This window comes from Epinephelus fuscoguttatus, linkage group LG1 (genome assembly GCF_011397635.1).
Source record: "Epinephelus fuscoguttatus linkage group LG1, E.fuscoguttatus.final_Chr_v1".
Taxonomy (NCBI): Eukaryota; Metazoa; Chordata; class Actinopteri; order Perciformes; family Serranidae; genus Epinephelus; species Epinephelus fuscoguttatus.
Window position 1 is genome coordinate 40,539,343 of NC_064752.1, and position 26,148 is coordinate 40,565,490.

Consider the following 26,148-nt stretch of genomic DNA (forward strand, 5'->3'; position numbering starts at 1 on the left):
TTCATTGACAAATCATGGCTGCAAAGATGTCATCTAGGAGTTTTTACAAATATGAGAGCAGAGTCCAGTCAAGCTTGATGTGACTGTGAAAATAGGATTATTACCATCTTTGGATGCTATTTTCAGATCAGTAAAGACAAGCATCTTTCTAAAAGTGCATATCAAACAATTGAAAATGCCCCCATACGGAGACTTGCATACTAAATCATTTGTTCACAAAAATAGCACAAAGAAATATCTGTATTGTCAATATCTGGAACACAGACTAACATAGAGACAGTGAAGTACAACAGGCTATATTCAGTTGTACTGTGCTGCACAAAAAGTAAAATACCAGTAGAAATTTGGAGACACAAAACCCACATGAGAGAACTGAAGGCTTATCACGGTTTAAAGGCACAAACCTACATAAAATGAAAATGATCAAATCTAACATTCATCCAGACAGTGCAGCATCTGATTTGTGTTAATATACATTTACACTACAGTTATATGTAATTATTGCCGTAATACAATCATTTGCCATCTAACATTTAAGAGCTGACAACAGGTGTACAGATGTGTCAACAGTTTACAACAGAGTGGTCCTACAGTATTTGTAACCATTTTAGATAGGTGGTGTTGTTTCTACAGAGCCAAGCTGGGTGGAGACCAGTGCAACTATTGACCACAGTGAGCTGGCAAATATGGAGACCAAAGTGCAAAATAAGGACACACTTTCCTAACTTTGTTCTTCTATTTTGAGCCAGGTTGTTTCCACTTTTGTTTTTGCAGCCCCTTATCTACAATGTTAGCTTTGTGCCTCAGTCCTGAGCATGAAGGGTTCTGAGAGCAGAAAAGTTGGATTAGAAAATAAATTCTGTGTTTGCTGTTATCTGTGTAAGCACACAAGAATAATCTCCAGTACCTTTGCTCATTTCCTGTGTAATTCTCCGCTTTGCCAGATAAACAGTACCTAATTAAGTTAATAACTTGAATATTCAGCCGAGGCATTATAATCATTAATGCAGTTTTAAACCGTTTTTATTGGACCGTGTGCTACATCTTATTTTTAATTTAAATGAGCTACCATTTTTGCATTTCAGGTTCCCATGTCTCAAAGTCAATAGGTTTTTTGAATGGGTTTTTGGTTAGATGGCTGAAATATGGTCTGTGGTTAATATAAGCACGAGAGATTTTCACATTTTGCTTGACAACAAAATACAGCAGTAAATACCCCACTCGTGAATTTTGAAGATTTTACGTGTCTTTAAAGAAGACAGTTGCTATCAAGTGGCTTTGCGCCAATGACGACAGTAGTATATTTAGTTTATAGCCTAACGTTAGCTTTTTACTTCTTCCAATAACATTTACACGTCAAAAATTGTAAAGTGTTCCTTTGAAAAGGCTATCTTGCTGAGCAAAACATGCAAGTATCATAAACTTTTGTTTGCCACAGAGCTTATTTTCTGCAATAATCCAAAATCCAATGGAAAAATCCCATTAGCTTTTTGAAGGAACCAGGGAAATGCTAAGCTATCAAGCTTCTGACTGAGCTCAACAGAAAGTTTGGTTCTTTCTGTGGTTTCCCTCTCGCTTTCTGTGAGGACACACAGTAACACTGTGTCAGGCTGAGGCAAGCAGAGATGTTGAGAGAGACACAGTGAGCAGGTGTCCAAGAAGAGCACACAGAGCAGGAAATAAGAGCGCAAATGAGTATTACTGTCCCCTTATATGGATAATAGCAAACACACAGATGCATTCACTGAGCCCAGATTAGATCTGTGTTTGCGCAAATTAAATTATTCTTTGTGTAATTATTTGTCAACAAAATATAAATTGGATATGCTGCTTGCAAAAAAAGAGGATTCTGTCCTATTGGACGCTCAGTATTGAGGCGTACTTCATGACAACATCATACTTACTGTACCTATTCACCTTCCTCTCTAAATCCAGTGAGCTTTGCAAGTGTGTTTCAGTCTCTTGCATAAAGGGAACAGTACACTCAGGGTGTGAGGGAACAAGTGTCTGTGTTAAACTCCAGTCCCAGCAGAACTGACAGTCAGCATTAGTCTGAAGCTCAGAGCCAAGAAACCAGTCCCCAGCAGGTCACCCAGAGCTGTGAGGTAAGGAATGGAGAAGTTGTCTGGATCCAGTCCCCTTCGCCACAGCCATCGCACCATCAGGCTGGCCACGTACAGCAAAATCACCACCTGGATAATGACAGTGGTTGGATAAGTTTCAAATGAGAGTATTTGTAAACTGTAAACTTCCGTAACATGTAGACTCAAGCAATGATGTCTTAATCAGCATGAGCAACAACATTTTTACTGGTTTATCTGACCTGAAGCAGAGCCACAGACAGGTAGCAGATGATGAAGGTGGGCGTCAAGGCAGTATGGCCTCCCTGCAGGAGGTGGATGGCGTACAGGAAGAGGAGGTGACCCGGGACTACCAGAAGGACCAGAACTCTGGCTGATTTGGAGTTCACATCTACATTAAGGTAACAAGAGAATCAACAAGCTGTGTGAACTAGTATGTCTAGTTTCAGCTCTAAAAATATGTTCTTGTGTTTCCTAGAAGCTTCAGAGTTGCTAGTTTCTGTTTAGGGGCACTGTGTGTAGCATTGTTATTTATCAATGTCTTTATTTTTAAATGAATTGTGATCCACTTGTAAACAAGTATGAAAACTATGGTAGCACATGATAAGATTGGATGATTTTGGTTTTATTAAATTAACTTTTCCCATAAACTCAGTTTCTTTGTGGTACCAATAAGACTTGTAACACTTGACAACTGGGGAAATACACTTATTTATGATGGCATATTAGGACCCCTTTAGAAAAAAAAAAAAGCCATGGGAGGGGGTCATATTCCAAATACAAAACTGAAATGGTAAACATCACATGAGAATTGTCTTAGAATATTATCACTAAGAGCAACTCTTTGGACTATAAAGCTTTGTGAATACAGTCCATGGCTCTTAAGAGGGCTCTTTGTAAAATTCAGAGCATACGATTTGTCTGTACCATAGACTGTATATCCACCTTAGTCCTAACCCCCATGATACCTTGCATGACTTATGGGCATGACTTTCAGCCCCGAACTGGAACCAACGTTTTCGTCATACAGTATGGGCAGCAACCTATCCCTCTCTGTACGTAAGCAATGAAAACTACACCGCTGGTTACAAGAACAATCCCTTTTTGTCATGGCTGCATGTTCGACACTGTTGGTGAAGCAACAAATTTAGCTTACTCTGGTCGTTAGTAACGTTACAGATGTACCTGCAACAGGTACCAGAGCTGTGCAAGGACAAATGAGGCCCCTTTTCCACTGCACAAAAAACCTGCTAACAACACTAACATTTGGCTTTTTCATGTAATAGGAAAGGCTACAATTGGCATTCACATGTGGGTCAAATGACTCTGCAGTATTCATGGAATTAAGCGTCTCCTGCTCTGATTGGCACTGATTGAAGCACAACACCGAAGTGAACGTGTTGATTTCAACCCCCATTAACAAGTAAGATGCAATGAGGCGTATAAAATACCATCCATCTCCGCCCAAGCAGCGCTCAAACATCAATCCAATTTACTCTGCAACGAATTTGAGAGGGAGACTGAATAAGTAAGAGAAATATATAACCACTGTTAAGTTGATTGACAGCTGTGTGTGCTAACTGGTATGCTCACTATCAATGGTGCTGCTTGCAGTTGCTTAGATGGGTGAATGGATAGGAACTCAATAATCGTGGAGATCTGTGCAGACTCCAAGTGGTGTCACCGGTGCAAGATGGCAGTGGCAGTATTCGGGATATTTTCGCTACATATATGTACAGTGTGGGTAAGTGGAGATGCATCGTCTATCTTTATATACAGTCTATAGTCTGGACACGGTTCTTAACATGGAGGTGGCTGAGTCAGAACTGAATCCCAGGAATTCTATTAGTTTTTGAAGTATATAGGTTAGAGCAAAACTATGCCACTATGGAGCATTAAGGAACCACGTTCTGATTTAATTTGGTTTCTTATTTTACACTTAATATTACTAATTTTCTGATGTGCGAAGTCTAATACCTATGCAGTTACCATTTTGAGGTCCACAACAATCCTGTTTGATGTGTTATGTGTCATTCATTGTTCTTCAAATAGGCTAGTTGTCTTTTTCCACAAAAGGAAAAATATATAACTTTTATTTGAAGGAGTACATTGACTATAAGGAACCAAACATTTATTGGGAACGAGCCTGCTCATGTTTAAAAATACAACACAGAGACCTCCAATTATTTTCCATTATTTTCAAAGAGAGGGGACCAGAGATTGTATCAGGGTGGCCTTGGCCTCCCCCTTGGTGGCGCCACTGTTTTATGGGGGCGAGTTTGCTTATGTTTGCTGCTGGAAACGTGGCTGGAAACAAAATAATTAGAGGGGTTCACACAGTGTTGCCAACTATCAACAATGGATAGCTGCATTTCATACGTAGTCATTTGATTCATTAATATAAGATACTGATTTATGTAGCTTTAATAATACTGTCACATGTAACATAGTAATTAATTCTTGATTCATAATTTCCAGTGAAGGGCTACACCTGGACACTGCAGTTTTAAATCATGTATGCTTTTCCTGTATCTGACCTGAGGAGCAGAGGGCAGCACAAGGTCCAGGACACTTCACACTCATTGTAGATGGAAGAGCCCCAGGAACACTCCAGTAGTGGAGGTAGGTGGACATCCTGCTGGCCTGGATAGCCACCAGATTTCCCCCAACGCCTGCATAGACATGGAAAGTTTAGCACTGATCAGTTCCATAATAAACATTTCATAAAACTAAGGGAAATACAAGTGCATTTCCAGATTGGACTGAACTGGAAGGCAGTGATGTTTTGTTGTCTGGGACAAAAAAAAGTTCCAGCTAATAAAAATGTTTTTCATTTTGCTTTTACATTGTGTTTTAATATTTGCCACTGTGTCATCTCATTGCCAAACAAGAGGCTGAGCAGTCATTGTAGAGAGTAAACACTCTTGGAAAAATGATACACTGTCCAAACAGTCATTTTGCCTGAAATCTATTCAGCAGTTGTCCCTAATCACAGACACCCAGGGGGACTTTTTCTCTGAAGGCTTGGAATAGGCAGTGTGGATGCTGTGCCATATTCATTGTAGCACTGCTCTCTCCTCAGGCTGAGTTCATTAGGAGTAGAACAAAACCTCTTGGCTTGCAGAGCAGTGGAGCACATGGATCATTTACACAAAACAGGAGAAGTGTTTCTGGCAGTGGTGGAATCTAACCGAGTACATTTACTCAAGTACTGTACTAAAGTGTAAATCTGAAGTACTTGTATTTTACTTGAGTATTTCCATTATCTGTCACTCTATACTTCTGTTCCACTACAGTTCAGAGGAAAATATTTTACAGTTTACCCCACTGAATTTAAATAACTTGATTATTAACATTTTATATTTACAAAAAAACCCACCAACAACATATTATATGTTTATATACAATAATTCACCCAGTATAAAGTATCTAAAACTGGCTCCACACTGATGCACTACAACACTAAAATGCTACATGTATTTATAAGTGATAAGAACTGCATAACAGAATATAATCTGATAATATAATACCCTCAAAGAAGCCATACTCCATAATGAGTACTCTGCATTAAGAATTTGCTGGAGCAAAACATTAAATTCAGGACTTTCACTTGTAAGGGAGTATTTTCAGACTGTGGTGTCTCTACTTTTACTTCAGTAAAGAACTGAATACTTCACCCACCACTGGTTTCTGGTCAAGAGGCCAAAAGGGAAGAGTGTTGAATTGGAATGCAAATGCACTTCCTGTACCGTGGTGGTAATACATGCAGGAGTCTTTGGTAGCACTGAGGCTGGCAGAGATACTGCGTAAACAGGAGCCAGTGAATGCATAGTTGGCATTCTGATCAGGCTTGTGGTTTATGTAAAGACCATTGTTATTGCTCTCTACTTAGTATGCTGCTTTGTGGGAAACAAACTTCTGTCAATGAAGATGTGGCCCTAAACGCCTCTCTGAGGTTCCTTTGACGGGGGAGGAGACTGCTCAACTTCAGCAGCACTTTAATACCTCATGATTGATTAATGGCTCAGATTTGAGGTCCTTTTAAATAGTAATGGAATTAGCTGCTGGGCGTCTGCATGCTCTGACAATTTCCACATTACTACAGTTGACATTATTGATAATAATGAAGCTAATTATTAAGCTTGAATATCATTCTTCAAAGATCAGGACTGTTGAAACACTATAACCCCAAAACCCAGCTCTGCTTACTCCTTTAGGAAAACATGTCAGTGTTAATTTCTTTGCTTAGTGCGTGTGGAGGGAATGTCACAAATTATTTCAGCTTTAACTGTAAGGATTGTATCCACAATAAAATGTATTTCAGGCAAAATTAATTAAAGTTATCATCCTACTTTAATCATGCAGAGCCTCAAAGGATCTTGTCTGAGAAGGTGTCAACTGTGTATGTACCAAGTCCACCAATCCATTGAGTGCTCCACAGATGACTGTAGTTCGACACAGAAATTAGCGCCAACCAGGTTCCCTCACCAAAGAGTCTACTGGATTTTTCCACTGGATTATTGCAAAAATTAAACTTTATGGTAAACAAAAGTTTATGATCGTTGCATGTTTTGTTCACCAAGATAATCTTCACAAATTAACACCTCATTTATGCTGATGCCTAAATTTAATCACCAGAGGTAAAAAGCTAACGTTGGGCAATAAATGCACTATACTACGGCTGCACAACTTAACGTTACCGCCACAACAAGGCTGTAAAGCTGTGTTTAGCCTGATGACATTCTATAGTCTCATTTAGCCATTTGTCAGCAACTGCCTCTTTAAAGACACATACATACTTACAATTCATGAACAGAGTATTTACTGACATATTTCATGTTGTAGAACAGAACGTGAAGGTCTCTTCAGCTTGTCTTAACCACAGATCTTATTTGAGCCATCTAACCAAGTGCTAAAATGCTAACTCATTTCTGGGTTTCGGGACTCATTCCACCCTCTAATACAACAAACAGGAGCATTTCCTTAATAACTACCCTCACTGGTGGCAGGAGATCAACACAAAAACAACATGTATGGCCAATAATGGTTGTTAAAGGGTCCGGTTTAGGAAAGGATCACAGTTTGGGATTAAAAAAGGTTTTTTACGTACACTGTACTACCTAACACATCACTAAATGTAATTTTAAGTATGTTGCGTATGTTGACATTCATATGTAATTTAAAATAACTCAGTGTTGACTTTTGGTTTCACACGAGACACAAACAGTGGTCTCCTGGGTCAAAGTCCTGTGTTTGTTTTTTCCTTTGCTCCTGTCATGATTAGTACGGCCATTAGAGGTCGCTGTCCATGATTAACATAAATACAGGCCTTAAAATCTGCTTGTACAAACAATATTTGTGATCGTATTTTGGGGGAGGACAATCACTTAAGCACATGCAGTCCTGCTAAAATTCAATGTCATTTCATGCAGTGGTGAAAGAGGTACATAGGTTATTAGCTTTTCATAAGGAATATAATAATATCACAATGTAAAAATACTATTACAAGTAAAAGTCATGTATTCAAAATAGCATCCAACTAACAAAAGTATTATCTGAAAAATATACTTAAAGTATCTTAAAGTAAAAGTAACCCTGCTCGTGTTATATATTATTTATTTGGTGCAACTAGTGCACTTAAGAATAATCAGCATCCTAATGTTGTAGCTGGTTGAGATGCTAATGCTTAGTGCTTACTACAGTGTTATGACGTTTAACAGTCAATAGGCATGCATCACATTTTTTTGAAGATACCATGTTTTGTATGTAGAATCTTGCAAACCTATTGTCCACCCACACGCATGTTTTTATTGTTGTCGTCTAGTAAGAGCTGTGCTTGACTGTCATCTTTTGTTGATTTTGAAGCACCTGTTGAGGTGGGGCAACAAACACAGTTATCATTCTCCTTACTACACAGAGTTTGGTGAAATCATATAATTTCCTGTGTGTATTCCATCGCATAGCTCCTTCCAACTTTACCTATAACCAATTTACACCCACACAGGTGTACATTATGCAAAGCCTTTATTTGCGAGGTATTCAGTAATGATAGCTACTGTATCATATAAATGTACTGACTTTCCTCTAATACCACCAACAGGTCTATGTTTTCACTTATCCTGTTGAACATCTCAACATTTACATAAAGCTGGTGCTGATACCTTTTGTTTAAAAAAATAACTTTTTTTAATATTTGCTGAAACTGTCATTGTTTCACAGTACTTAATGACACAGATAATCTGTGAAAAAAATCATACTCCTCTGCCTACTCTGTGGCCTCACCACATGTGAGTGAAAACAACCAATTAGTGTCGAGAAGTCTCCAACACAGTTGTTGATCGTGTCAATCAGTCAAACTGTCAAACTAGGCAGTGCTGATCAAATAATAATTAAGATTCTGCATTGCATTGCCTGTTTCTCATGTCTGATGTTTTCAGGAAGATATGTCAGCTGTAAATTGAGAAAGTTTTTCCTGCATGTCAGGGTCATGGCAAGTCACAGACCAAAGTGGACATTGATGCTATTTCTTCTTCATGATTTTAAACAACAATTTTAGGCCCTCCACTGAATGATTTGTACATGTGTATAAAGAATAAACACATGCTTTATAACCCACTGTAAAGATTTGTCTCTATCACTCTTTGTCATCAGTCATTCCTAAACTAATTATACTGCAGTTATTGATGCTCCATAAGAAATGACAAAATAATAATTGTTGAAACATACAGAATAAAACTTCAGCATTGTCTTTATATCTGCTTTTAAATACACTATAGTGTGTTATAAAGTATTTATGAAGTGTTTATATACTTATGCACTGCTTTTACATGATTAATAGAGGGGTTAAAGTCAAGTGTTCAGATGAGTTCTTCTTCAGCTCACCATTGATGACAGGAGTAAACACTGCCATGCCTTCAAAGTTTGGACTGCTCACTGTCTTATCCAGAATCAGTCCACCAATACTGGGAAGAAGAAGAAGAACACACAGGCTGAGTCTGAGTGGAGCACCTTTTAAAAATATTTTCCTCAGTTTTATTATTCATTTAAATGTCAGAGACACATATTTTTTATAGTTACAAAAAAAATGTAATGATAATAAAAGTCCTGAAGTGACTGGACCCTCTGGTAGAAAGAGTGTCACAGGTCAGCTCACCTGCTGATGGACATGGCCAAAATGACTGGTTGCCAGCCTGACTTCAGGACCTCGCTGATTGGTGGAGAGCGACGGGCAATAATGACCCACCCTGGGATTAGGAGCAGGAAGAAGCCACACACCGCAGGAGGCAGGTACCAAATGTCTAGAGAGCAACATGGCAGAGTGTGTTAACATTTTAGAAGGGATCAAACAAGACATAAAGGAGTCTGACCATGACAAAAATGATTGCTTCTGTCTGTTGGCAGTTTTGCTAAAATCAAAGGTGGACTACACTGCCCTCATATGGCTGAAATACTCCTTTATCACCACAATACTGTTGCTATGCAGTTGTGTGATTTTTTGATTATCCTTTGCTCTTCTCTGCTTTAAAGACCCTTTTCAAACTAGTGTCCATACATGTCACTGCTACAGAAAATCAGTGTACAGAAAGTGACTCATGGAGGGTTTCTTAATGTAATGTGTGAGCTCTGACCTCTGTAACAGAACAAGAGGCTGCTGACACCAGCAAGCAGAGACAAAGTGATGAGGTCTCCCAGGCTGGCAGCAAGTGGTGTGGCCACATTATCTGGGTTGATGCCCACTTTCCTGGATCCAATAATCACTGCCACCATCACCACACCTGATGAAGTGCAAGATGAAGACTTGTCAAAAAAGTTAAACAACACTGTAAGCTCTACTGTCCTCCATGTTGTACACTGTGTATTTATTACACTGTCAGCCATTATTCCTCTGCAGCAGTATGTGCCTTTGTCTGACCTAGAGACAACGCAGCGATGAAAGCAGTAGTGACGCTGCTGGCACAGAGGACAGCAGCCTGGATGACATCCACCCTTCCCTTGGTCAGACCCCCGAGAACCACCGCTGCAACAGCTGCCAGGAAGCCAACTACTGTGGCCTGGACCTGGGCATGAAAGAGAGAGCAGAGGACCATGAGTCTTTTTGATCAATCCATAGTGTATATCTCATTGTAGGCCTATCTGTTTATTCTTCAAGTGGCCAAAACATTTAGAGGAAGACGAAGATGATGAAAGAGAGGTGTGGAAAATAGAGAAGCAGAAAAATGCAGTGCAAAACACAACTGTATGGAATCCCAAAGTGTTCGATACATGAAAACTACATAAGTAATCAATCATAATCAGCAAACTGTCAAAAAACTTAAGACATTTTCAATAATTTTCCATTCCATCATGAATTTTCATAATAGCAGAATCTTATTGGAAACCATGACATAGGCCTATTTATATCAAAATGCCTTTTTTCAAAGGGCTATGTTTATCTAAACATGGAATGTTTCACAATTTCAAGTTTTATTTCATAATGTCGTTAAACACTGTATATAGACAGAGTAACTTAACCTATTCAGCTTTTAAATATTATGCTGCATTCATGCACTGCTTCACAATGGGAAGCAGTGCTAACCTTGTAGTCAAACCAGATACGTAGCCTAAATTAACTACCTGTGAGGGTTACGCATTGGCAGTGGTTTGTGCATAAATGAAACCAAACAAACAAACAGTGTATGGCACCTATTAAATAGCTGTAAAACCTGTATTAGTATTAATATGGAATTTATGTAAATGTAACTGCCTGTGGGGTTGCATTTGCAGCCATTTTGACAGATTTGTTGTTCTTTTCAACAAGTGCTTGATCATGTCTGCTCTAAAGTGCTATAAACAATGTAACTTGAATGCGGCATTAGTTTAACAAGACTGGATGCTAGATAGCTAGCTGGCTAACTTGCCATGACAGCGTAAGACCATAGATTATCACTTAGCATTTAAAATGAAGACACAGTGTTAGCAGTGTCAGCTAGTAGTAGCACCCGTTGCTTAGAGCGAACACAGAGAAAGTGTCTGTGCTTTTCACAGAGTTGTTTGTCTTTCTCTGTGGAACATTTTCTCCATTCAAACATTTTCCAGGTAACTTTGAGTTAGGCAGCTGCTTCCATCTGTCTCACTGTGATACTGAGTAACACCAACTCACAGCCTAGCTAACTGGCCTGTTAGCTAGCTAGGTAGGTAGCAATTACAGCCTTGTTAAGCTAGCATTAAGATGTTAGTTTCTGTGTCTGTGTACTGTGTTTATTCACGATAGAAGCCAGTTAGTTGATGCAACATTACTTTGACATAGTTGTTGTTCTAGAAGCTAACAGGTATGTGCTAGCTTAAGAGGCAGGAAGCATGTGATTGGCTGAGATTACTGTCATTAAAAGTGTCATAGAGTACTCTAGAAATGAGTCCTAAAACCCAGAAATAGTTAGCATTTCAGCACTCCTTTTTCCCTGGTCATGAGGGCAAGACTTTCACATTTTGTTCTACTACATAAAAATTGTAAGTAGCCTAAATACCCCAGTCGAGACTTTTGAAGCTTTTGCATCTTAAAAAAGGCAGTTGCTAACGAATTGCGAAATGGGACTACAGAACATCATCACGCTGAGTATGGCTTTACGCTGTGCTGTGCGGATGACATTTAGTCATGCTACCATGGTGTAGTTTGTTTATAGCCTATTAGCTTTTTACTTCTGGCGACTGCATTTAGACTTCAGTAACCATAAAACTGCTATTCGTATGTGAAGATTATCTTGCGGAACAAAACTTTTAAATACCATAATATTTTGTTTGCCACAGAGCTTATTTTCCACAAAAATACAATGGAAAAATACCAAAGGCTGTTTGTCGAGGGAACCAGGGCGATGCTAGCTAACGCGTTAGCCTACAGGAAAACGCCATCCCTAAGGCACTCTACCATGAAATAAAAAAGGACATTATGAGATGTGACTGGCAGGCTAACATTATACCCACACACTGACAGGGCATTTAAACTCAAAGATAATGTTATCACACAGAATCTCAGAAGGAGGCCAGTAAAAAAACCTACTTGATCTTAGCTTACCTCTACTCCTTGTCTTTCTTTTTCTAATTCAAAATTAAAACTATTCACAAGACAGAGACTAACCTATCAAATTCTTTATTCTGTTTCTCTGAACTTTTTTCCCAGTTTAAGCAGTGAACCTGCTAGTTCAGGTAAACTTCTTTAACTCACTACGCACTTTGTCTGTACAAACACACACCTCATATGAGCTTTTCTCAACCCTGCACAGCTACGCCACACCTGTCTGCCTGTGACTGCAAATACTCTATTTTCTAAGTCTTAGGTTCATGTCACACATTTCTCTATAGTGCAGTGCAACTGATCATTAGCGCTTCACTCAACACCATCATGTTAATTTGTTATTTCAGGGGTAGTGTTAATGTGGCATATGTGTGCATAAGCCTTAAAGTGTGGCGTAGGTTTGGCACTAACGATCATGTTAATGTGTCACCGAAATGAAACACATCACCTACACGACATTTGCATTACGCCCGTGTAACCATTGTAAGCCTATGGGAGTTGTAGGCTTAATGTTAGATATTGGTTAGGTCACACATGTCTTGTCAGGTACTAGTGAGGCGTTTAAAGTACTGATGCAGATGAGTTACACACACACAGGCATGCACATAAAAATCATATACTGTATTACTCTGCTCACTTCACCATTGAGTTGTAAGGTCAGCCAATAATTTACAGAGAAATATGAATGACAATTTGGGATTGGTAATAGGTTTGGGTGAGTTATAGTTATGATATACTTTCTTCTCTGCTTTCTCTTTAAATTTATCTGTCACTCATAACATTTATTGCTTCAAACTTGAAACTTAGAACCAAACCTGAAAATTGATTTAGGCTAATAAAAACATAATGATCACATCATAAATAACTAACTATGGCTTTTATTTCTGTCTACACTGTCAGGACTCAGCTGTCTTGAAATATATCTACTTGATAGCACCAATTAATTCTGTGAACATCACACTGATGAACTGCTATCATTTGATGTAAGGTCAAATATGAGATCTAATATGGTTCCCTTTACTTTTTTCCATGTCTCTGGCTCTGTAAGACTTGAGTTCTTTGCTGCACCCACAGAACATATGAGGTCATTCCCAAAAAATATCGACAAACACTACTGATTTAAAAACTCACAAGTTATTGGTGAAATGTCTCAAAAGTAAAACACAGAATATTTTCACCTTGCTGCATGTACAATTCATAGTTGCCTAATAAAAAGTTACAGCAGGCAATAGCAGTTTCAGCCCAATTTGTTAATTTTATGATCCAATATCTTACCATTTGGAAACCATCTCCTATTGTTATTCTGTATGTTTAATTGGCTGAGATGCATTAGTGAAGTAAGAGAAGAATCTTATCACACCAGCAAAGCTTCTTGGAATTAAATTAAATTGTCTTGAAGCCAGCACAATGATGGAGTGTGTTATTAATAGGATGGAGAGTGTGTGGCGGAGCAGTGTGTCACCTGAATGAGAGCCAGATTACAGAACACCATCCTCCACTGCTGCTGAGCATCATCCATCAGCCCTGTGTTGGCCTGTGGATGGAGTCACATTTCTCACTCACATGGTATTGGGAATGGCTTTAAAGTTGTTTTCAAGTGTCACTGTGCAAATTTAATTAGCACTACATGTTAACATCATGTCAGAGTTATGCTGACAAATGCTTTGATTGGTCAACAGTGTGCATAGCTAATGAGTAAATATCACTCAGGCTGTAGTCAGGAGGTTACTTGCTGAGTGACTGATAATTAGACTAATTATTATCGATGGATGCTGATGTCACGGCACTTGCTCCCTAAAGCATATTTCTCTGTGTAGCCTGTGGAAGTGGATTCAATACTTGCTGATGTTAGGATGCTGGTAGACAGAATGGTAGCATTACATCTATAAGGACAAGTCACAAACTTAAAAGTACATCATAGGCTAATAAATACCTGCTACATATGCACACAATTAGCCATCCAAGGAAGCTGATGCCAAATGTTTGTGCCAAATTTCCTACTAAAAACAAACTAAAATGTATTTAATATTATAGTTCAGGCAGTTCTCATGCAATGTACGTATACCTACGAAAAGTAATGCACCAGAATTCTATAATCCACTTAATCATGACCCAGTAATTCGTATAACCAACAAAATCGTAAAGGCTGCGATCATGTGACAAATGTGCTGACAGGAGTAAAGGCACAAGTAGTATAAAGTGCGAAATTCTGGGTCAAACAAACATATGACTTTACCCCAGAAGACCTGGGTTCGTGTCCTGTACAAAACCAAGTGAACTTTTCACTTTTTTTAAGGTATGTTGTCAAGTATGTAACTTTCATTATGTATGTAACCTGACAATGCCCAACCAATGTGTTTTTTCCTAAACGTAATGTACATAACTTTAATTTCCAAAACCTAACCTACCATAAAACTCCTAGTCCAAATTAAACACCCAGTCCCTTTTACTAGCCTGGTGTAGCTACCCATTTTCACAAATAAAGGCCTGTCTCAATTAGAAGCCCAGTCTGGTTGCCAAGCAGTTATTTGTAAAGAAGTTCTTTGGATGTATAAAACCGGACTGTTGACTACCCACTTGAGCTCAAATTAGTTAGCTGTTTAGATCGCACGTACAAATATAAATGTTTAAACTTAAATAATATGGAGATGCTACAAATCGTTAGCTTGGTTGATTTAATTTTGCTGAAACCATGAGCACCAGAGAAGACCCAAAGTCCCTCAGAATTACCAGCATGATGAAAAAACAAGAAGTGACTTTCTTCTTCTGAAGCTATCATACAGTAAAGTCAGAATATGTCCATTCCCCAAATACCCAGTAAGTTACTTGTATACCTTTAGTCTGTAAAGTTCCACCAATCAAAAGAATCAAAAGTGTTTTTCATTAAAATGAATCCAAGTTATAAATATTGTTTGAACAGGATAAAGTGGTGTTATCCTCGGGTGCCATAAAACAATAGTCTTAACATACCTAATTGATGTTGATGAAACCTAATTTTGATACATGTATTCATACTGGTTGAAGTAAACAATTTGATTGTATTTCCCATCTTTGCTGAGCAGCAGTTTTGTGTGAGGAATTGAAGGCCTGTCCCATATTGACGCCTGTCCTAAATATAAGCCTGTTGAGTTCAGTAATTTAAGCAAATAATAGCCCAGGTTACTAATTGAAGTTTTACTAATTGAAGTTTTAGGGTATGTAACTTTACAATGAATACATGATGATGCCCAACAATGATTCTTTTCAGAAACACAATCTACGTAACACCACAGGTAAGAGCCCTAATTCGTTGGCCACTAGTTCGATCAATATCATACTAACCATTGTATGAGGATACCTTGTATAGCTGTGCACATTTAAATCAATTGTCATCATCTCTTTCTGTGTGTGGGTGAGTGTGTTCTATATGTGAGTGAGTTTGTTTCCACTTACTGCTGTTGACAGTCTGGATGCCAATGTCATCTCAAGATTGCCCTTCAGCCCCACCAGGGCTGGCACCAAGATAAAAACCTCTGAGACCTCCTTGAATACCTCCCAGTGCTGAAAAACACCACAGTGGTCTTTATGCATTTTCAGTTGCCAACAAGTTCATCAAACACAGCCCATTGTTCAAATACATCACAGTGAAATACACTGCAAGAAATTTTGTTCTTTTACCAGTCATTGTGCTTAAAATTTTGAATTAGTATTTTTACTTTAAACCTTTTAAGGCCACTTGGAGACATGTTGTGAACACACTGTCACATTTTAAGTTGAAGTGGTGAGCTTGTTACACATCCAGCAGTCACAGAGCAACATGAACATCCATTTAGATGTTGTTTCTGGTCATAAGTCAGATATTTACTTTTTTCTTTTTTTTAGCACTGCTTATGGTCTCTATCAACTTATGAGGGATATATGTAGCTCCAAGTGTGCTCCACTATATTCACCAGCTGCTTCACCAGCTGCTGTAGTCTCTAACTGTGTTGTTTGGTACTGAGCATAAAGTGGGTTTTTAGAGCTTTATATTCTGATAGCAGCTGCCTGCTGCATTTGAAAATCAGTGGTAACAGTGAACCAAAACAAAACATTTGTTTAGCCAGACAGCTAAACAATGAAACTCTGTTTTAATTGAAAGCCAGGGGTAGCTGCAGATTCAGGTGATAATTTTCGTAGGTTTATCGCTACAAGCAATACTATTTACATTGTTTTTACATTAACATTTGATAGAAATAGAGATCATAGTTGATGTAAATAAATTTTAATAACCTGCCAATGGAGATGGATTTTTAAGTACACTGCACGTGTCATTGAAACATATCACAATGACCCTTCAAACATTTGCCAGTAGTAAATGACCTCCTAAGGCCTTCATCAAGGCTCTGAATACCTAATTCCTCAATCAGCTTCTAACACTAAGTGATGTGCCACAGTTAAAGTGGTCTTGATTATTTCACAAGGTTTTTCTGTGTGTGCAGTTTTGTCTGTGCACTTCTCATTGGTTTGAAGTGAGTGGGACTCCCCTGCAAAAGAGCATTGTTTGTTTCTAGGATAGTGACGGCATGACTCACACTTTTCTGCCTTACTCTGCCTCTGATTGGCTTACCCTGACATTCTTACCCTAGCCTTAACCAGTGTCACTGCTCTTGTCTAAACCTAACCAATCCAACCAACAGAGGCAACAAGAACTAGCCAATTAGTGGCAAGTTAGCTAATGTTAACTGAGTTTGTTAAACTCAGCTTATGTTAGCTATGTGTGTTAACCCCATAGATACATGATGGCACCTATTCATTTTGGTGGAGTTGCTTGTCTGGCACATACGGCAATATGTTTTTAGCTTCCAGGTTTACTTCTGCGGCCCTTTGAACATGTGCGGTACTGTTTCTTCTGCTAGCCCTGCCCATAAGTTCCCACTCGGCTCATAGAGTTTACAAGGTGACAACGACATCGATTTTCAAGTTTTTCCTGACTTGAGTAAAGTTAAACCATTAAACCTCCATGGATCAAAAATTCATAACAATGTTATTATTGAACTTGTTTGCAGTTCAAGGTATCCTATCAGCAGTTTTACAGATGTCTCTTTTATAAATGTGGTTTATGGAGAGAAATGCTTTTGAGCAGCCACCATACTGCAAATGGCCACTTGGAAAAATTGGAAGCAAGGCTGAGCTGCTTTTCTGAAGACCACAGAGTTAACATAAGATGAGACGCTACCTGAGATAAACTGGGAGAGGGCTGTGAGGAGTGTGAGAGCTATGGGGGCAGCCATGGATGAATTAGGAGACCTGGATAAAGCATTGGCGGCAGGGCCCCGTTCATTCCTGTGACACTTGCTCAGTTGCACATGAAGTCAAAATGGTCCAACTGCCGAGTATAAAATGCTTCTGCATTGTCAATCAGTCAATCAATTTTATTTATAAAGCCCAATATCACAAATCACAATTTGCCTCACAGGGCTTTACAGCATATGACATCCCTCTGTCCTTATGACCCTCGCAGCGGATAAGGAAAAACTCCCCCCAAAAAAACCCTTTAACGGGGGAAAAAAAAAAGGTGCATGTGCGGCCCATAGAGCAGGTGCACTAGAGACTTACAGCAGCCAAGCAGAACCAAGTGCAGCTGAGCATCTAACTTACGCCAGCTGCATGGCTAACTTACTCTTTAGTGCCCTGCTAACTTGAATGGGGATAAAATAATTTAACCTTGTGGCTCTTCGAGACTTTCAAAAGGTTACTGGACTGAATGGATCAAATCCTTAAAGTGTAATGAGTCACTTCGCGGGAGTTGTGCCGCTTAAAAAAATGTATCTACTGATTTACAGACTTATCTTTCCCAATGTAAGTCAATGGGATAAGTCTTTTTTGGCTGCAGGGAACCTCATGACAGAGCCCTAATTTTTTTTTTTTTTTTTTTACATTTTTTTATCGTCTACTTTTTAGCTGACAGCATGAATAATGTTGTTGAGAAAAAAGGAGGCTTAGAGACATTAAGGGCCTACTATTTATGTTATTAGGCTATATATAGAAGATGCCAATAATAAAGTTAAACATGCTCCAAATGCCTAATCATGTTTCCACCTCTCAGGTGCAGCAGAGAATTTAGACATTCTGAATTGTCTGAGTGTTGATTGATTTGACAAGTGCCTGTATTTCCATGTCCCATCTCCCATGAAACTTGATCTTTCAGCTCTTTATGATTCCACTGGCAGCTGGCTGCCCTGCTGCATAATTCAGGGTGTCAGTCATGTCATGCTGCTGGTGAGGTATTTACAAGAGGTTAAACAGGGAGAGAGGTTTTAGTTGGCATTGTTCTATCTGACTAGGTTTCTGATACCACTGTCTGCCTGGCTGTGTCCTGAATGTTCTGTTGTTTGCCTGCGGAAGTACTGTAGCCTATCAGTCATGTCTTCTCTAAAGGCCAGATATTATCAGACATGTACATTCTTCTGTATCATAGTTTTTAGCCAAAGGTTGCTTGAAAGATTGCCTAATGGTCCCTTAAAATAAAAAGGACAGCTCAATGGAATAGAAACCCTCAATTTCTGTAAACAGCGTTTTCTGATTTCTTTTGCAATTCTAAAGTGCATTTTGTGTTATTCGCAAGAATTCTGTTAGAACTGTTAGATGATAAAGTCATTACTTATCACATTCCTCCTTTGTCTAACTGTCTGCCTTCCAGCATTCTCAGAACCCATCGGCTGTATTCGGTGTCTGACTTCCGGCAGACGGCGATACAGCCTCTGGGGGCAGACCCCCGATTTTTTGGCATTCCGGTTTGATTTGGGCGGAGGAAGTGAATTTCCGTTTCCGACTTCCGTTTATATAAAAGTAAATATGCTGAACCATTGCGATGGATTCAGAGTTTGCAGTGACACCAATTATGTTCCACCCCGTTAGTTCACCACACGGACCGTTTAACCTGGCAACAACTGCAGCCGGCTCAAACGTGATTGGTCAATATCACGCGGACGACAAACAGCTTACAACTGGAAACCAGGGCTCTTCCGCTCTTCTTCCAGAGGCAAGATCTCTGGGGTTTGCCTACAGACTCTACATTCACTGTATGTAGAGTCTTTATATAGAGACTAGCCTTCCAGCAACTCAGTACTACTGTACCTGACTGCTAAATGAAACAGTGAACCTATAGACAACAGTGGTAATCATGAGTAGTCATAAAACATACAACCACACCTGTCATATTCATAGTAGGTGTTTAGAATCAAATGTATCCGTCTAATTATGAGGGGTGTCACAAACAACATGACAATTGTAATTGATAACAAGAAGGGCAGTCAAAGAGTGCAGACCTCAGGCCAAATGCCCTATCCTGCAGTGTTGGAGGTACAGGATATGACATGTAATGGCAGCAGAGAATGAAGCTGCACTAGTGGTTATGTTCCTGCCTAGCTAATCACCACAGCTCTGCATTGCACACGACTTGTGCTGAGTGTGTGCAGAATGGTGCTAATACGGCGGTGCTAATGCTACATGATAACACTGTGGCAGGACCCATGGGATGGCCGTTTTTAGCACAGCACTGCTTGCCACACCGCACTGCTAAATGCCACCATTTCCATTCAGCCACCTGCATGTTTGCTTGTGACATTTGAGGTTAGAGCTGTGTGCATTGCAAGTTTACCCAAAGTGAAACATAATTCATGTATCTGCTGAATCCACCATAGATATTTTATTTGGACCACTGGCTTTATAATACAAACTAGCTTGCTGTTTGCAGATTACGTACCAGTTAACAAAACAGATCCATGCAGCACATCTTTACAGCCAGCTGACTAACCGGGAACTGCTCATTGGTCCGACATCCCATTGTTCCGACCATATTAAACCCATTGTTCTGAAGTCCGTTCCGAAATCATCATGATGCCCTGTCGTTAGGTCTGGTTAGGTTTAAGCACAAAAACCACTTGGTTAGGGTCAGGAAAAGATCATGGTGTGGGTTAAAATGAAAAAGAAAGTGGCAAACACATAAGCCGTGAGCCTGCTTCGCCTTAAGCCTTTCCCAGCTGACCCAGAGCCGGTCGCAGCACACCATCAAGGCAGAAATACACCCACCGGGAGCCGTTCAGCACTATGGACCGTCGGACTAATGGGATGTCGGACTAATGGGCTGTTGGACCAATGACATGGACCCGACTAACCTTAGCTTACGTTACAGTTAGCTAGTTGGTGACCCCTGCCTTGCATTGCCCTTGGCTGGTAGAAGGCAGTTGTTAGTTTTACACCTCTGCATTGCACTGTTAAATCATTTATTGTTGGCTGGCTAAATCAGTATATTTAGTTAGTAATGGATCACATAAGCTGGAGAAGTAGTTTTGCAAGCTAACGCTAGATCTGGCATTTGTTACTTTGTAATGCAAGCGGATGAAGTTATTTGGAAAGCAGCCCTGGGGGTCTGGATGATATTTAATAATAATCCACTCAAGGTACTATTTTGCTGTATTAGCTAGGTAGCAATTCATTTGCATGAGCAAGCAAGCTAGTGTTAGCTAGCATTAGCCAGCTAAACGCACAATTTCACCACGTTTCACATTTTTAATGTTTCCTTCAGGATTTTTTTCAGCACCAAGGGGCACTGAATTATGATATGGATCGATGAATAATCAGACCACAAATGAGACAAGAATTAAGACAAGACAATACATTGCCAGGGGTAGAGTGGACGACAGCTCTGGAGACAGACTTAGCACATCAGCCAGCACTGGTTGAATTTGAGTTGCTACAGCCCTAAACGAATGTCTCCAGGCCTCTGGTACAAAACATGCCTAATGGAAACACGGCATGTGTTATGTCACAATGCACCTACTGGCAATAAAAAAGATACATGTAAAATAGAGCCTTCACATTTATTAAATCACTTAATAATTTATCACTCTATATTTCATTTCACATGGATCTATTTTTGCCCCTCTGTTTTTCACTTCTCATGCATTTTCATCACCTCTATTTTTATCAGTCAATTTTTCTTACTTCCATACTTCTCATAGTCTCGCATGACTCAAAAAACTGATGTCAGTACAATCTTACACACACAGACACACTTTGGAGCACTTTTTTTTCCATACTTGCACTACATCCATGACTATCCCAGCCGCCACCAATCCCAGGCCGGACACCAGGTATGGCAGTAGGATCTGGGTTGCGATTATCCATGAGCTCTCTGGCAGTAAGCCATGGGCCGTACGGGTCAATTTGCACCTGAAGCCCCTTAGCTTCTTCCTTTCAAAACACAGCTCCAGAGCAAGATGGGTCACCACCATGGCTGATCTCCGTTAACCCATCCCTGCCTGTTATAGTGTTGGTAGGGAAGGACAGCTCGTCTGCACCACAAAAATCAACTCCCAAGCTTTTTCTTGTAGAACCAGTCAAGCTGATTTGAGAAGGATGTAATGATCCATTTTGACAGAGAGAACAATAATGAGGCAAAGAAGAAGATATCCTTTTTTTGACTGTTCCGAAGTTGTCTTCACCTCACCCCCGGCTCTTCAAAGTCACAGCTGATGGTTCTTTGCTGAAAACTGGTTTCCTTAAAGTTGATTTTCAAATAAATGTGACAAAGATGGATCAATAGGCTTGTTTTGCCCCCCACCTGTCACTCCCGCACTGGTAGGGCAGGAACACAAAGTACTTTTGCAAATGGTGGACTAGGCGGAGGAAGCTGCTTTCATCCACTTGTATGGAGCACACACACATATTAAGACATGCACACACATGGGTCCACTTGACAGCAGATCTGTGAGGCCTCTTCTGACACTCTGCTACTGACAGACCTCCACACACACATGCACACATACACACACACTCACTACAGCCACACACACACTCTCTCTCCTCATGCCTCACTCTTCAGCAGCCGGGAGGCCGAGGTGGAGCGCTGGAAGCCTGGTCTCTCACGGGGCCTGAAGAGGGTCCAGGTCCTGTGGGACAAGGACATCCAGAAGGCCAGCAGCTTCTTCTCAGCCCTCCTGTGCTGTCGCTCCTTCTCATCCCTCTCCCTCCACACCTCCTTCTCTTTCTCCTCGGCGCTGAGCTGATGCCCAGTGTGAGCTTGACCACTCTGATGTCCCTTCCTCATTTTGATCAGGGGAGTGCAGGGATGTCCGTCCAGGCTGCGAGCTGAGTGAAGAGACACTGATGGACAGTGTGATGTCAAAGGTTTGTCTGAAGAGACACGGAGACTGTCGTGTTGTTGCCAGGGCTTCCCTCTGATTCCAGACGGACAGATGAGTCGTGACGGCGCTCTGTGGTGGAGGGAGGGACAAGACAGAGGACAGTGTGTGTGTGTGTGTGTGTGAGGGGGGGTGATGCTATAGATGTCTGTATAAGCAAGGTGACCAGGCTGTACTCTTCTGTCTTCAGCTTTCCTCTTTCTTCTGGTTTCTTTTGAGATCAGTTTAGACTGAGGATACTGCAGCTGTGCTCTCCCCCTCTTTGATAGCTCCTCCTTCCCCTGCTCTCGATGTCCTCACTATAAGTAGGTGACGCACTCTGAGCAGCAGCAGGTGCTGTACCTGTCACCAACACGTGGTGCTGCTGCTGCGTGGAAAGGACACAGTTTATCCTCCTTGATTGGAGGAACCACACAGGCTGCCACAAAATGTCATCTGCTGGACTTCCTCGGTCTGTCAGACTTTATTACATCATTCGTCTGTTTGTGTCTTTCTGTCAGTTTGCCAGGGCCTGGCACTGAGATAAAAATCAATAGACTCTATATACACCTAAACTGCTATTTAGTTGTGAAAGAAAGACAGAATTAAAATAAGAATTTTTTTGGCCTCTCCTTACTCATTTGTTCACACTACATAAGCAGAATACTCAGTAAGACAATGTCCTCACACACACACACAAACACACACACAAGGACAGTGACTCAGCTGAAAAGTGTCCTTGAGACATGGCTTGGAGTGGGTGCTCTCTCTGCAGCTCCCCCTTCTGACTTCTGACTGTAAGTGTGAAGCAACAGCTGTGAAAGACTGTATCTGGAGATTTATGGTGTTTGTACACATGAATAATGGAGTCAAATCACTCACATACAGACACTGCACTCAGGCCACCACAGTTAGCAAGGCAACTTATAACAGCTTTTTCTTATTCCTGAATCTGTTGTACTTTTCTCATAATGGCTGTATTGGCCTATGTCCAAATACAGTAGCAGCTACAGCTTCTGTCAACACGTCTCAATGTCAGTGATGATTCACTGCAGCTCAGCCTGACTAAGTGTTGAATTAGACATTACAAAAAAGGAAGTGATTCCATTCTTTGCCTTCAGACCTTATTTTTCATCAGACATTATAGAACCCCAAAGTGTTAAATATTAAATCAATATCTAATTATAAAAATAACAGTCAAATGACTACATTGTGTAAAATCTATAAATTAAATAAATATTTAAAAAATTAATACTCTACTCATTGTAAAATGTTATTTCATCATTTTTATTTTCAAAGAAAATACAATTTGAAAATGCCCTTATTCGAAAAATCTGTTTTATTTGATAATGGCATCTCCACACCACTTTTTATTTCATAATGTCACTTTTCATGTCTGATAGAGTGCTGCAGGGATGACGGGTTTTGGTGGCCGATGTTAAAGTGCCACTGTGATTCCCTCATCAAAAATCCAGTGGAATTTTTCCCATTGGATTTTGGATTATTGCAGAAAAAAAAATTTATGGTACTTAAACATTTTGTTCACTAAAATAATCTTCACAAATTAACACCACGGGGGGCTGGAGCCTATCCCAGCTGACATTGGGTGAGAGGCAGGGTACACTACGGACAGGTCGCCAGACTATCGCAGGGCTGACACATAGAGACAGACAACCATTCACACTCACATTCACACCTACAGACAATTTAGAGTCACCAATTAACCTGCATGTCTTTGGACTGTGGGAGGAAGCCGGAGTGCCCAGAGAAAACCTACGCTGATACAGGGAGAGCATGCAAACCATGTTCAAACCAGGAACCCTCTTGCTGTGAGGCGACAGTGCTAACCACTACTCCACTGTGCTGCCCCACAGACCTTATTTCAGGCATCTAACCAAAAACCCGTTCCAAAAAAACCTACTGACTTCAAGACAAGGGAACTAAAGCTAAAATGCTAACTCATTTTCAGGTTTTAGCACTCGTCTCTGCCCCACTCTGTGTTAGCTGGTTCATTTCCTCAGCTGGATTTTAAAAGCGTCCAACTGCAAACCTTATGTCTGGGGACCGAGGTCTGAGAGCCAATTGGAAGAGAGATGTTACTTCCTTTTCTGCCACAAAAGTAAAGCTACTTATACAGTAAATTTAACTCCTTTTTTTCTCATAATAAATCTGGTAAAATTAAATTATATTAATTATTATTATTATTAAGCTAACAAAAGTGATGTGGCTCATATCTGATGTTTCTCAGACAAACAACTCTGTGAAGATAGCTAGGAACTAGCTACCACTGCTAACACTGTCCCTTCACTTTGATGCTGAGTGATAATCTGAGCAAAGCCCACAGGCCAACATGCTAGTTAGCCGGCTACGTAGGTAGCATTAGCAACCTTGTTAAACATTACAGCTGGGTTTAATGGTTTCATAGGTTTAATGTTCGGTGCTATATGGTCTGTGCACTGTTTAGTTACAGCAACAACTTCTAGTAGTTCGATCCTCAATAACTTTAGCATTGTTGTTGATCTGGCGGGAACTGCCCATTGGTCTGACAGCCCATTGGTCTGACAGCCGATTGTTCCGACCATATTAAACTCATTGTTCCAAAGTCCCATGGTTCCGAAATCATCATGATGCCCTGTGGTTAAGGTCTGGTTAGGTTTAGGCACAAAAACCACTTGGTTAGGGTCAGGAAAAGATCATGGTGTGGGTTAAAATGAAAAAGAAAGTGACAAACACATAAGCTGTGAGCCTGCTCCGACTCAAGCCTTTCCCAGCTGACCCAGAGCCGGTCGAGGCGCACCATCAAAGTAGAAATACGCCCGCCGGGAGCCGCTCATCACCGTGGACCGTCGGACTAATGGGATGTTGGACCAATGGGCTTTCAGACCAATGACAAGGACCCAATCTGGCTGGTGTGACTAAACTTGGTAGCAGTTGTTGGAAAAGTACATTTTCTTTCTCAACAAGCATGAGGAAATAGTGTCTTATAGCAGAGATGAGTTTTTAAAAAATCTTTTAATTCAGAAAGTATTGTTTAATTTATGTATTTACAGTTTATTCATAGGATTATTTATTTCATTATATCTTCTTTATTTGGAGTCCAACTTTATGCATTCTTGAATACTATGCTTAAATTGACTTATAAACTCACATGTAGCTGTAGCTTACTGCCAAGACCTGTTAATTTGTTCCCATGAGGCAAGGTCACTTTTTAGACCCCATTAGGTCACTGTGGCTTTCAAACCCAGCTTATCACCAGCTCACTGCTCAGTCTATTCACCTCAGAGAGACATGGACAGAGACAGAGAAAGGAGGACATGGATGGACAGATATGATTGCCTTGTCTGACTTACTGTAAGCAGTCTTACTCTGGTGGAATAATAATCTGATCATAGTCCTGTTGTTACAAGTTCTTTTTAGTTAGACTCTTTGGAAATAATTTAACAAGACACTTTCTCACTGCATCAGCTACTGAATACACTGAGGTTAAGTTCAATAATCTATATAAAAGATCTCCCTTTAAAAATGTTTAAATAAGCAGTTTTTTGGTGCAGATAATGTTAAACATATCCTGCTGTACTTCAGACTACATATCATCTGTACTGGTGTCGCAGAGCTGTGGGGTTTAACATCAGAGTGTCACTGACCTGCACATGGTCCAGCAGCATGCCGGCCGTCACCATGCCCAGTCCAGCCAGCAGGTATGTGGGCAGCACCTGGAAGAACATCCCACTTGATGACGCTCTGGAGGAAATGTGGAGCTTCTGCTCCTCCATCTTGTCAGGACAACTATTGTTGCTGAGATTCATGTCTGATCTGCACAGCTGCCAGCTTTCTGTGCTCATTCAAACCAAACTGGTGCTAACTAGAAGAGCACAAT

The 26,148-nt window shown here is 40.2% G+C and overlaps 1 protein-coding gene across 2 annotated transcripts; it reads right to left on the reverse strand.

Annotated features, from left to right (window-relative positions):
- Window positions 1-123: 123 nt before the first annotated feature.
- Window positions 124-26,121, reverse strand: LOC125893377 (solute carrier family 41 member 1-like). Of its 2 annotated transcripts, none has more exons than XM_049584011.1 (10): window positions 25,916-26,121; window positions 15,562-15,669; window positions 13,592-13,663; window positions 9,994-10,138; window positions 9,710-9,856; window positions 9,235-9,379; window positions 8,964-9,043; window positions 4,619-4,753; window positions 2,324-2,472; window positions 124-2,192 (listed from the first exon to the last, which is right to left on the reverse strand). In XM_049584011.1, exons 1-10 carry the CDS (start codon window positions 26,111-26,113, stop codon window positions 2,013-2,015), a joined length of 1,359 nt encoding a protein of 452 aa, XP_049439968.1. In that variant the 5' UTR covers window positions 26,114-26,121; the 3' UTR covers window positions 124-2,012. The 2 variants fall into 2 exon arrangements, with proteins under 2 accessions (XP_049439968.1, XP_049439976.1); XM_049584019.1 differs by lacking the exon at window positions 25,916-26,121 and adding an exon at window positions 21,189-21,383.
- Between the last annotated feature and the right edge of the window lie 27 nt (window positions 26,122-26,148).

Coding starts and splice junctions, on each gene's coding strand:
- LOC125893377 (XM_049584011.1), bottom strand. CDS start 26,113: ATGAGCACAGAAAGCTGGCAGCTGTGCAGATCAGACATGAATCTCAGC. Junction 4,754..8,963: donor GTTTACTCCTGTCATCAATG/GTGAGCTGAAGA, acceptor ATGTCTATGCAG/GCGTTGGGGGAAATCTGGTG. Junction 2,473..4,618: donor TGCTGCCCTCTGCTCCTCAG/GTCAGATACAGG, acceptor ACCTTAATGTAG/ATGTGAACTCCAAATCAGCC.